At 45.6% G+C, this 13,210-nt stretch overlaps 2 protein-coding genes across 6 annotated transcripts in view; both read left to right on the top strand.

Moving 5' to 3' along the window:
* PTPRT (protein tyrosine phosphatase receptor type T) overlaps window positions 1-8,313 on the top strand; it is an 820,910-nt gene extending 812,597 nt beyond the window's left edge. For all 5 annotated transcript variants that reach the window (XM_050806436.1, XM_050806437.1, XM_050806434.1 and 2 more), the window contains one exon: window positions 100-8,313. In XM_050806436.1, the coding sequence (XP_050662393.1) occupies window positions 100-153 (54 nt within the window). In that variant the 3' untranslated portion in view covers window positions 154-8,313. The remainder of the gene's footprint in view (window positions 1-99) is intronic.
* Window positions 1-13,210, top strand: part of CHD6 (chromodomain helicase DNA binding protein 6) — an 853,354-nt gene that overhangs the window by 198,989 nt on the left and 641,155 nt on the right. The window lies entirely within an intron of this gene.

The raw sequence follows: 13,210 nt of genomic DNA on the forward strand, positions 1-13,210 counted from the left end.
AAACTCTGTATCTCTAAACTAAATGCATTTTCCCTTTCCTTTTTCATCTCTCTTGTCTCCTCTTCTCCCTCTCTGCCTCTCCTCCTCTCCGCCTCTCAGGAACAGTATAAATTTGTATACGAGGTGGCACTGGAATACTTAAGCTCCTTTTAGCTCAGTGGGATGGGGAACCTGCCGGAGTCCAGAGGCTGCTGTGACCAAACCCCCTTTTGTGTGAATGGCAGTAACTGGGCTCAGGGGCTCCGAGGTGGTGGCACCCTGCCTGACTCCAAGGAGAAGACTGGTGGCCCTGTGTTCCACGGGGGGCTCTGCACCTTCTGAGGGGTCTCCTGTTGCTGTGGGAGATGCTGCTCCAAAAGGCCCAGGCTTCCTTTTCAACCTAACCAGCCACAGCCACGGGCCCAAGCAGAAGTACACCCACAAGCAAGGCCTTGGATTTCTGGCTCCCAGACCTCCTGCTTTTGTTCTGAGTTTGTGGATCTCGTGGCAAGCCGACTGTGCAGGTGCTGGGGAATGGGAAGCTCCCCTGCCTTCCTTCTCCTTGGGAGTGGAGGAGATGTGTGTTCTGCTCCTCCATGTCATGGAAAAGATTGGGGCTCTTGGGGGTCACTGCTCTGCTGCCCCCTGCAACCTCCTTCAGGGGCCTCTGGCACCAGACATTTGCAGTCTGGACCAGTGTGACCTTACAATGTTCCCTAGGTCACAAGAGAGGCCCCCATCCTCACACCTAACCTGCATGGGGCTTGGCCCACAACCATTCTGTACCCCTTCCCCAGCCTGGGCCTTGACTGTCCAGCATTCACTGGCCGGCCAGCTGTGTCCACAGCACTCTTTGATAAAGGTGTTCTTTGCTTTTTTGTGTGGTCAGTGGGAGAGGGTGGAACTGCAGGGAACTTCTCTGCTCCTCCTTGTCTTTGTAAAAAGGGACCACCTCCCCGGGGCAGGACTCAGGCTGACCTGTAGGATGTAACCCGTGTGTCTCTTTGGTGGTAGCTTTCTTTGGAAGAGACAAACAAGATCTGATTATTTTCCAAAGTGTATGTGAAAAGAAACTTTCTTTTGAGGGGTGTAAAATCTTAGTCTCTTGTGTCAAAAAGAAAGGGGCGGGGGAGTTTGAGTGTGTACCTCTAAGACAAATCTCTCGGGCCTTTTATTTTTTCCTGGCAATGTCCTTAAAAGCTCCCACCCTGGGACAGCATGCCACTGAGCAAGGGAGAGATGGGCGAGCCTGAAGATGGTCCCTTTGGTTTCTGGGGCAGATAGAGCACCAGCTTTGGGCATAATTTGGCTCTCCAAATTTGAACTCCTTCCTAAAGAAACCCAGCAGCCACCTTGAAAAAGGCCATTGTGGAGCCCATTATACTTTGATTTAAAATAGGTCAAGAGAATCAGGCCCGGAGATCTAGGGTCTTGTCCAAAGTGTGAGTCAGTGAGAGGGAACCAACATTTGCTAAGTCTCTACTGTATGCCAGGGATCATGCTTGGCACTTTCCACAGGACATTCCACTCAGTCCTTAGAACCCCCAGGAGAGAGCTACTGGCTTGTTACCATCCCCATTTGATCATCTCCTCCAATGAGGAAACCCAGGCACCTTCCTCAGTGTTGAAATCCTGGGTTCCAAAGGGGCAGGTAATGGCAGTGAGACTTCTCTGTGCTGTTTTTCTCATGTTCTCTAAGTCAAGCAGTTATTTTATGGAGGGAAAATAAGGCGAGAAACTTCTGAGCAGAGAACTCCTCTACAAATGGAAATTTAGTACTTTCTTCCTGATGCCAGTTCTTCTGGGAAGCCCAGAATTTCATATATATTTTAGTAACACATTCCCAGCTCCCCAGGAAAGCCAGTCTCATCTAATTTCTTAGTCAGTAAAAACAATTCCCTGTTCCCTCAGGCTATGAAGGGACCAGCCAGGGACACTCTCGATCTTGATCTCTAGCCAGTGCTTAGGCCCAGTATCTGACAGCCTCAGGTGGGCTGGGACCGAGGAAGCTCCATCTTGAAGGCTGGTCTAGCCCCAGACAGGGCATGAGGGGCAGAGAACCCAAGAAGGCACAGCTTTGGCCCTCAGGAGCCCACTGTATGCTGGGGAAATTGAACCACGGTGCAGTAGTGTGGAGTGGATGAGTGTTCCATGAGCCTAGGAGCAAGAAAGTCTCTTTGGCCTAGGGCTTCCTGGAGAAGGGGACATCCGTTCCTGCTGGGTCTTAACAGGTAGAAAAAGAACAAAAAGGAAACTCAGGCAAAGGGATCCATATGTGCAATGGCAAAGAAATGTGAAAAGGCATCGGGAGGAGCAGTCTGGGGGAGGCCAGACCAGTGCGGGCACAGCACAACAGGCGGAGCAGCAGGGATGAGCCAGGGTCCAGGAGAGAGAGGCCCATCGCAAGTGCAGACTTTGTCCTATTGGCAACAAGGAGTCCACGGAGCTTTAGAGAGATGTACTCAGCTTCGTGTTGGCAAAGACTCCCTCTGACCAATGGGGCTGCCTCTTTTACTTTCATCAGACACTGTGAAAACATTCCCTTAAGTGTGTACTTTTTAATATCACATCTCTTTGTCTGTCTGCTCACTGTTTTGTTGCTGGAACTAAATATACAGTGGATCATGAGACTCGGATTCTATGAGAAACCCAGGGTCTCTGCTTTACCATGGAGCAGGGTCACCAACCCAGATCTCCAGGCCCATGAGGATGGAACATGAAAGGAGCCCACAAAAGTGGCTTCCATTGGCATGGGCTCTGGAGCTGTCTAGAAGTCCAGGGACACCAGACTTGATCAAGGAAGGGCTGTCACTTTAGAGGTTCAAAAGGAAGAGCCTCAAAGCAAAGGCAAGCAAAGGAACCCCGCGATGAACTTGCTCTTTTCCTTTGATGAGCCTCTCCCCAGGTGTATTTCAGCAGACCCCGGGGACCCACCCACACTGGGCCTGCTGGCCTCCCTTGGCTCCAGCCCACTGCCCCAGCTGGCCTTCCCCAGCCTGCAAGGAGCCTGGAGCATGGCAAATCCACCTGCTGTAGGCTATTATCTCAGATCTTGGTACATCCAGACAGCATGAGGGTGGAGGGAGAGCTATTTAACACAAATCCTAACATTTTTTTTCTGCTCAGGAAGGGGTGTAATAGCTGGCAGATAAACATGACAGCAGTTTCTATCATTTTAAATGGTAGGAATTTAAAGTGTGACTTTAAGAAGAAAAAAACTTGTAAAAAAAAAAAAATATATATATATATATATCAGGCCATGGTGGGGTAACCCAGCAAGGACCAGTGATGATTCCCCCAGCTCATCCCCTTGTTTTCCCACAACCCAACCATTCTCCAAAGAAAGCAAGGCAGTGAATAGGTCTTAAGCCAGTGCACACAGGAAGAAATTGAGGCTCACAGATGGGGATGACTTCCTAAGATCCCATGAGACAAGGATGTGGCAAGGCTTGGATGAGATGGGGCACCAGTGCCCAGGAATTTGAACATTTTCGTTTACCCAGGAAATCTCTGGAGTCACCACAACCTCCCCCAGGGGATCTCCCCACCCCACCCCATTTATAGGGTGAGCTCAGCCTGTCGTGAGGAGAGGAAAATATTATTAGTGCTCTCTGAGTCTTTACAACAGGAGCTCTCACCTCATAGATGTGAACCCTGTTTGGAGAAGATGCAAGGAAGTAAAGAGAAGCCCAGGAACTTTCTCCATTTGTGTGTGTTTATGGCCTAGATAGCTACAGGATGTATCTTAGCTACACTCCAACATTGCATCCTTTCTGGGGTGAAGAATCTAGGCCAACCAGGGGCCCTTGGTTCTCTAGAAGGCCACAGTAGGCCTTTGTGGGAATGGAAAGGGACAGCTTGCTTTTAGTGCTGGCCCTCTCTGTGGGTGTGGCCTGCAAAGGAACCAACAGACCCTATGCTGGGGACTGTAATGTGTGAGCTCATTAAATTCTTCCAACATTCTAAAGGAGGGTTTGTGATTGTCACCATTTTACTGATGAGGAAAGTAAGGCTCCTAGGGGAGAAATCACTTGCCCACAGTTCCATAGCTAGTGAGTGAAAGAACCAGGATTTAAACTGGTTTTTTCTCACTACAGAGACTATTTTTCCACCATTGTATCTCACATTTTTCCCAGGAGGTTATCCGTAACAGAAGAGACTAGAGTGGAACAGCTATCTCAGTGGATACAGCTCAAAGCAAACAACAGTAAGCTTAAAATTCCTTCATAGTCTCATGTTTTACTTTAACAATTCATGCAAAATTTGCATTCCACTTTCTGATTTAGCCTGGTTGGTTTTAATATGACTGTATGAATATTTCAAAAAAAAAATGTGCTCTGTTCCTCATGTTGTTCTGTTCTGTTCACCTCACTATGACGGACCCTGGGTCAGCTGGTCTTGAACTTGACCCTAGAATTGACTCTAGGAGCAGTGACCCTGCTGCCTCCCAGAGCCAATTACAGGCAAGATCAAGACCAGCTGACCTTCTCCTAGGCAGCTCCTTTGGTGTGCAGATGCTCTGACCTCACTGTTCATGAGTGGACCTCAACTCAGGTATCTTCCAGTTGGGTGCTGGAAGGAACCCATTGACTCACACTAGAATGATGAGGATTTGCTCATCTGGCGTGGAGAAGGATGAGCCCACAAAACCCTAAAAGGAAAGGAGAGGCTGGACACAGCTGTACTCAGCAGATTCCTGAATGCTAGGCTGGAAAGTGGTGCCTGTTGTCCAAGTGGAGTCACATGGTTGCTAATGTGGGCAAGTCTGAGGACACACTTCATGAGCAGCTGGGGTCTGGAAGGCTCCTCGCTTTACCCTGGCCACATATACTTACTGGTTGCCTACAGCACATAGCACCTTGGAGAGAGCACTATTAGGAAACCGAGATTACTGTGGCACAATTAATTCCTGGGTAAGGCATGGGGTTGTGGTAGACAGAGCTCAGTCTTTAGTTTGAATCCCAACCCTGCCATTTCTTGGCCATAGAGTGTTGGGCCAACCAATTAATGTAAAAACATACATGAAAAAAGGACCCTCATCAACATTAGAAGGGGTAGATTCAGAGCACTTTAGGCAGGAAAACAGGAAGGCAAGGCCAGGAAACTGGAACCCAATGAATACTCAGAACCAAGGATGCAGATGATTTATTTAGCGAAGTGGTCACTTCTGTGACATAGCTGGACAAAGGATGGGTAACAGCTTGGCAGAGCCAGTTGGAGCAAGGGCAAATCTCAGTGTCTGGGGCAAAAGATGATGAATTTCCCTCTGACCCATCATGTTTATTCATCTTCCACTCCCCATTGCCACACTAGCTCTTGCTGTATGTCCTCAGCAGGATCTACATTCCCTCAGCGCTGGTGGGAACCCCTTAGAGTACATAGAGGTGTCAGTCCAGTAAGACTGCTCTACACAACAGAAGTGAGGCCCAGGGAATAGCAGCCAGGCCCTTATCCTGTTATCTCTGCAGGAGTGACTACCCTACCCAGATCCAGAGACACTGAAGGAAATGATAATTCCCTGGTACCTCACTGCCTCGGGACAGAATGAAGAAAGCCACCCTTCCTTAGGCTGCAGCTGGCCACCGCTGGGCTGGGTAAACAGGTCATCAGCACCAAGCTAAATCAGGAGTAACACTATGGAAGACATGGGTGAGCCCAAGAGGAAGCATGAACACGATACTGGTCCTAAGTCATGTCAACAGGTTGTGCTGGGCCAGGATCCCCAGGGGAAAAAAAATGGTCAACCCAACTGGAGGGTGGAAGAAAAAAAACATAAACATGGATAGTCATGTCATCTCAAATCCCTGACTTGCCTTCCTCATTACTTAACAGTGTGAGCTCCTTCTCACTCTATGACCAGCTTTGAATCACAGCCAAGTAAAACAAGGAAATAGGAAAAGTAAATCCAACTAGAAGAGACAAGCTGATAGACAAGCTCCCATGCAAGGGTTCTCTGTTGGAGGTTTTCCATGTATACATGTCTAGAAGTGATAGAATGCAAGACCTTGGCTTCCTCTTGCAGGGATCTGCCTTTGAGGTCATAGACTGTCTGAACAACAGGGAGAGAGGTTAGTGGTGGAGCGTGGGGGGAGCTGTTCTAGCCCCAGTTTCTTCTGACACATTTTTCAGGATCATGGGTCTGATCCTCAGAAGCACAGGAAACACATCTAAGCCATATTTGTGCACATGAGCAGACTCTTCTAGATTTTTAGTAACCAGGGATGGGCTTTTGCATGGCACTGACTATACAGTTGTCTTGTAGAGATCAAGCCAGTCTTTTGCATCCCACCTCCAGAAAAGATGGGAAAAGGTCATCAAAGGGGCTACATTCACCAACTGAAATCCACCCATGAATGTTAGGTCTCTAAAAGGAGGTATCAGCACTCACAATGGTAGCCTCCAAACCTAGCATCCCACCTATCTAAGAGCTCAGTGGTGGTCCACTGGGACACATACAAGGGAAGTAAAAGGGCTCAGGATGAAAGAGAATCTGTTGGGAAGACTTTTAGGGGCTGGATCGTTATGGGGCTTCCTTCTGTATCTGAGAACTGCTCTGGGTGGTGGGATGTGGACTCTGATCCTTGATTGGAATGTTCAGAGAATGAGTGTCTGGTGGCCTTGAAGTGTTGGACAGAAAAGTATCAGTATAAAAGCCTGGAGCTCAGGGTAATTAATGTAGTTCATGGTTCCTTAGTGAGCAGGACTCTTGGATGTAGAGGAGAAAGGGTCATAGGAAGTAACCCGCCAAAATTACAAATTTAGTCTCTGTACAATTACTTCAGTGCCTTTGGGCTTATGAATACAAATCAGTGGACCTTCTCTATGATGGTCCAACAAACTCTCAGTGCCCACCCTGTCCCTGTATCTCCCATGGAAGATGAATACTGTCAGGTGTTCTTTGGGTCAAAGCCCCCAGGGCATTCTGGAGGCTCAGAGGGCAAAGTGGTGTCATTCCATGTAAAATCAGGCTTCTGAGGCATCAGGCAGAATACGGTGTCCATATACTCCATAGGTCTGCTGATTCTTGGATGAAGTCAAGCACAGTTTGCTAGACCCAGGTCACTCCTCTGAGTATAACTAGGACCCATGAGTGAAACTTAATAGCTGTAAGGAAGACCTGCTGTCTGCCAGAGAGGGTAAGCTGCCCATCTCGGCAGCTGTCTAAAAAATGCCAGGTGTCTCTTTAAAGGGAAGAGGAGCATTGCTGAAATGGATTTCAGGTCACTTCCATTCTAGATGGGTGAGATCTTGTGGAGCTGGAATCACATTTGAACTCATTCATACCTGTAGAGCACAAATCCAAGTAGAGTGTGTTTGGTCTGTACAGGTTGAAGCCCCCTGCTCCCCCGTCCAAGTCTCCTCACTGAGCAGGCCAACATGCTCTTGTGGCTGTATATATTGGGCTGATCCATTCTGGTTATCACCAAACAGCAAACCATAGGGAACAGCCACTTTGCCATAGACCCAATACCCACGTAGATCTCTGATGAGAGCAGCCATAACTCAGACCCACTGACCAAAAGGGCCATGAGTGACATCCAAAACCAGTGAAGGTCCAAGCAGGACACAGACCAGGGCTTTGCTTGCCATATACATTATCTCCAGAGGTTATTTCTACCCCACTCCCTATTCAAGGCCTGTTGGAGCAGATTGCAAAAGCAAAAGCACAGTAACTCAATTTACACATGATTATAATCATTTCCAGTGCACACATTTCTTCACCAGGTGGATCCTGAGTTAGCCCATGTAAATCCAGGTTAACCCACATTGGTAATCAGACTCAAAAGCACTTTTCACCCTACATTCTACTAGCCAATCAAAGACAAAGAGTTGTGGCCTCTACCATTGCCTTGGCTTCTGAACACCCTCACAGGCTATCCCAAGGTTCCCGCTCAACTCCAGGGAGGCTGACATCTTCACATCCACTGGGCATATGATATTGCATGAGACCAAAGTCTCCACATTGTTTGAAGCCTCCTCCATGAATCCCAATGGCCTGCACTTGTACAGTTTGGGTGTTTGATAGATAAAGCACGTATGAGAAGAGAAAACAAAATAAATCAACTTTTTAAAAAAGCCAGCACTGTGCTGTCAATGTTTTTTTTTTTTTTCTTTTCAATTCTAGCTTAAAAAAGCAGAAGGTAAATAATGTCAGGTCAATGAATATCAGATATATTTTTTGACTGTACATTACAGTGAAGTGTAATCTTTTTACACCTGCAAGTCCATCTTATTTATTCTTGTAAATGTTCCCTGACAATGTTTGTAATATGGCTGTGTTAAAAAATCTATACAATAAAGCTGTGACCCTGAGATTCATGTTTTCCTAAGATATTCGTACTGGTGTCTTCCTGAGGTTGGGTAGGGATGAGATGGGGACAAGCTGAAGGAGGAGGAGAAAAAAAATATTATCAGCTAGGTTTCTTTATATTTAAGTTAATCCTTACATCACAGGAAATACATATTATTCCCTCTTTGCAGATGAAAAAGTTAAGGCTCAGAAATATCAGGGGATTTTCCATGACTGCACATTGAGCTAGTAAAAGGGTTGGGTGTAAAGTGGTGTTTCTCAAGTGTGGTTCATAGAGCACCGGCATCAGAATCACTGTGAAGTTTGTGACACATACAGATTCCTAAGCCCAGAGAATCACAATTTCAGGGTCTGCATTGCTAACAAGTTGCCTAAATGTATCAGCTAGCTATGGCTGCATAATAAACCACCCAAAACTCAGTAACTTGAAACAAAAATATTATTTGATAGCAGCCACCTAAGACTCAACTGATCTAGGCTGAGCTCAGCTAATCTCAGCTAGGCTCATTCACGTGTTGGCTAAGGGCTCTATTCTAGGCAAGGCTTCGCTGGGGCATGTGAACTGTTATATCCCTGCACCTTATTTTCTTTACCCTCCTCCTGGCACCAACGAGGTAGCCTGTGCATATGCTCCTCATGATAATAGCAGGAGCATGAGAGAAAGTCCAATCACATATATATTTTGCCATACCTTTGCTTGAATCATATCTGCAACATCCCCTTGGACGCAGCTAGTTACATGGAATACTCAGAATCAAGGGGCAGGGATTCTGCTTCTTGACATAAACCCCTCTTCTCAATTTTCCAGAAAATACTGAGGTTGGCCAGGCATGGTGGCTCACACCTGTTATCTCAGCACTTTGGAAGACCAAAGTGGGAGATTAGTTAGGCCCATGAGTTCAAGACCAGCCTGGGCAACATAATGAGACCATATCTCTACAAAAAGTTCAAACAAATTAGCCAGGCGTGGTAGCACACACCTGTAGTCCCAGTTACTCAGGAGGCTGAGGTGAGTGGATTGCCTGAGCCTGAGAAGTTGAGGCTGCAGCAAGCTGAGACTGCACCACTGCAGTCCACCCTGGGCAACAGAGTGATGCCTTGTCTCAAAAGGAAAAAAAAAAAAAAAAAAAAACGCTGAGCTTAGGTATGAAACCAATGGTGCCTGATGCACACTTTAACACTATAATCTCAGAGTGTAATCCATGGGTCACCTACATCATTACACCAGGGAAACTACTCAACATATAGAGTCTGATTCAATAGGTCCAGGATAGGAGCTAGGAATCTACATGTTCAGCAAGTGCCCCAGGTGATTGTAAAACATGCTAAAATTAGGCAAGCACTATTTTTAATGCTGTTGTTATTAGAGGGGAACAGATACGAGCCCAAAAGGAACTGGGACAAACCAGTGCTCAAACTGGGACATGAGGCTGCCAACCTCTCAGTTGGATGTATATGTCCTCTATTTTCTTCTGGATGAGCAGAAGAGATAACTAGAACCTGACTCCTTGGAGTTTACTGGTTCCCAAATTCTTTATATGTGTCCAGATACAGCCTGAGCTGGAAACGCAAGCCGTGGGGGTGGAGCGCAGGGTTCACCTTGTTCTCTTGCAGCCTTGGGAACCCTGGCAGAGCTCTTCTGCCTGAGGAACTTAGATGGCTCACCAGGCCTCCCAGGCCACAGAGTCTAGAGAACATGTGCTTCCCAGCTTGGGTACGATGTGGAGAACCTGGTGTCCAGCCGGCTAATTATCTTGTCACCTTGTCCTCGGTCATATTAATCTCACTTAGTCTGCCTGCTACATTTATTCTTTGGCCACAAATGTAATATATGACACTGGAGAAAGAAAACTAGAAAGAAGGAAAAAAATCTTAAATAACTCCTACTTAAAAAAAAATACTTTAGGACATACCATTTTTCCCCAAAATGGAAATTGCTTTTAAAGTGTTATGATAAAAGTAGCACATACTCACTTGAAAGGACTCAATATAAAATTATTTAAGGCAAAAGGTGAAAGTTCCCACTTCTCAAAGGTACCTGTTAATATTTTCATGCCATTCCAGACCTTTCTATGCATAAACATACACATTTTCTACATAGGTGGTATCAACCAATATATACTCTGAGACCTGCTTCTTCTCACTTAACAGCATACAGTTGTCATATTTCCATGGAAATATGCTTAAATAAATATCCGTTATCTTCCTTGACACCCCCATAGTACCCCTGAACTTGAAGCTAAGCTGTTTTGGGTGCTTCAAGTCCTGTGTTCTCACAGTGATACTAAGGATCAACGTTATCTGTGAGGGACATCCCACCCTATGTGCTGCCATCCTGGAGCGAGACTGATAATAGTGGCACAGCTCTCTTTATATGCCTGTTGGCTGTCCAGGTAGGTCTTAGCCTGGCCTTCCTGTGTGGCTAGACCTGGAGTGTGAGCCCATGTCAGACCTAGGAGCACCTTGATTGGTAGCTCTGGTTTGATTTAAGATCTTCCTTTAATTCCAAAGGCTCAAGCCTTCCGTCAGAACTCCAGGGGATCTAGAAGCCCTCAGATTCCTGGAGACACGGGATAAGGTCAACAACATACCATGCAGAAGCCAAGAAGAGGGATTTGATTCCCTCTGACAGGGTTTGCAGGTGGCAAGAAGAAAAGAATAGGAATAGAAGCAGAAGCAGCTGGTGAGATAAAGAAACCACATTAGTTAATTTCAGAAATTTTTTGACCACTTAATCTCTAGGATATGCAACAAGACTCAACAAAGGCTTGGCCTGAGTGGCTTTCTCTTGAAATTTAATGCAAGGACTGAGCCTGGACTCATCATTGACATGCAGTAGAGACATGGCACCCACAGGGAGATGATACTCACAAACGGAACAACTGGAGACAGAGAAGAGCATGGGATTATAACCCCCTGGAAATTAACATAAACTGAGGAGGGCATCAGTTTTCCCAGTCTATTGAAAAGGCATTGGAACAAAATTTAACTAGTTATTCAAGGACATTTGGAGTACAGGAATAGAGAAATATACAGAGAAGTACAGATGCATAGAGAAAATAAATTGAATATATAAATGTATGAAAAACTACACCAGTATATTAACAGTGGTTATCTTTCATCATAGGGAACACAAGTAATTTTTGTTCTTTATAATTTTCTATATTTTATAAATGTTATATTACTTTGATACCTAGAAAGGCCAATTATATAAAAAGAAGAGGTGAGAAGAACATAAGAAAATCCAGGCAGAACAGATAAGATGATGCCAGGAACAGGGTCATACCCCAAGACCTGCCATATACCTGGATCAAGAGGTTTGAAAAAGCAGCACTGCCCATTTCCCACAAAAGGGGAACACAGTCAATTAGTCAATGTCCAAAAGGGAAAAATAATCCCTTGATCAGAATAAATAGAAAATATTCCTGCTATAGAGCTTAGAAGAAATTTTTTTCATGAGTCCCCTTAATAAATAATGGCTTCAACAACATCCTTCACTGACACAATGGATTCCTCTCCCTGAAGACTCATGGCCTCACGCCATAGAACAATTCAGTGAAAGCTCTTCACTGAAAGACCAAAATGAAGGGGCCCAGCTACACGGCTCTCTGCAAGTCAGACCTAAGCCAGGTGTAGGTTTTCAGAATCTTAAGTATTATATAAACAAGTTTTCTCTTCTCTCTGAGTACCCATGAGCTAGAGGCTTTTAGCCCAGAACCGGTGAAATAGCTATTCTGAGTTGCTGGTTGAATTTGGAGCGCGAGTTTAAGAGCCAGCTGAGCCAGAAGGTGAATTAGTATTTCCTTTTGAATGATGAGGAGACTAATAGATACATGTGCTGAGACAGAAGATGAATCTGTTTCTCTATTAAGGTGAGGCATGGCAAGGTCAAGAAGTAAACCCCCATTCCAGGTTATAATGAGGACTGACTCCATCCCACCCCACTGTCCTTTAAAATACCTACAAATATGTAGTCAAAGCTGGAAACATGTGAGCACACCTAGCAACCAAGCTATTGTGTGAATCCAAGAGGAATTTCCTCTGATTACAAGACACAAGAAGCTGAAATAAGAATCGTAATCAGTGGTTGATGCTGAATCATGTGTTGCTGCCTAAAAGATGCAAAGAAGCCTCAAAGAAGATAAAGTGGCTCATCCCTCCCAGGTGCCTGCTCCAGATGGTCTGTACTCACTCAGAAAATTGGTCAATCGTCCATTTCTATCTCCTGGGAGATGAAATGACATTAAGAAAAACTTCTATGGGCAGGAGAACAGCAGAGAGAATCTTGAAGAAATGTATGCTGAGGATTTTAGCTTTTCATGCCACCCCCGGATCCATTTGCAGCACCCCAGAGAGAGGAAGGGAGTGGTAAGAGCACCTTGCTGGTTGAATGCATACAAATAAAACAGATGCCTCTTGTGTACCACTTCAAATATTCTCAGCCTAACCTCTTATGTCATCCATGGCCCTGGGGACAATTTGCAAGCATGCTTCTTCAGATTGCATACAGGGGACATCCGTGGTGTCTTTCCTCAGACAGGCTCTGCAGCTCTTGTTTCCTGTGCCACAATTTCTGGAACTATTCTCTGAGATACCCACAGGAACCCACTTAGCACTTGTGAGTGTGCTACCCAGAGATGCGGGGAAGTTAACAATGAAATCTTTGACTGATGGGAGCCTGGAGGCTGTGAACAAATGCTTCCTCCTTTCTTCCATCTGAAGGCAGTTCTTAAGTGTATTTCATGTGGCTTTTCAAATGGTCCCAGAACAAACAGACCCTGTAAGAGTAGCCAACTCTACAATACATCTTGTAATACCTCTTTCTCACTCCTTCCCTGACTTACAACCCCTATTCTCATTGCTTTCTGGAATCATATTTCCAAATAAAATTTCATTTAAGGTTTTGCTTTCAGGGGAACA

This window comes from Macaca thibetana, chromosome 10 (assembly GCF_024542745.1).
Source record: "Macaca thibetana thibetana isolate TM-01 chromosome 10, ASM2454274v1, whole genome shotgun sequence".
NCBI lineage: Eukaryota > Metazoa > Chordata > Mammalia > Primates > Cercopithecidae > Macaca > Macaca thibetana.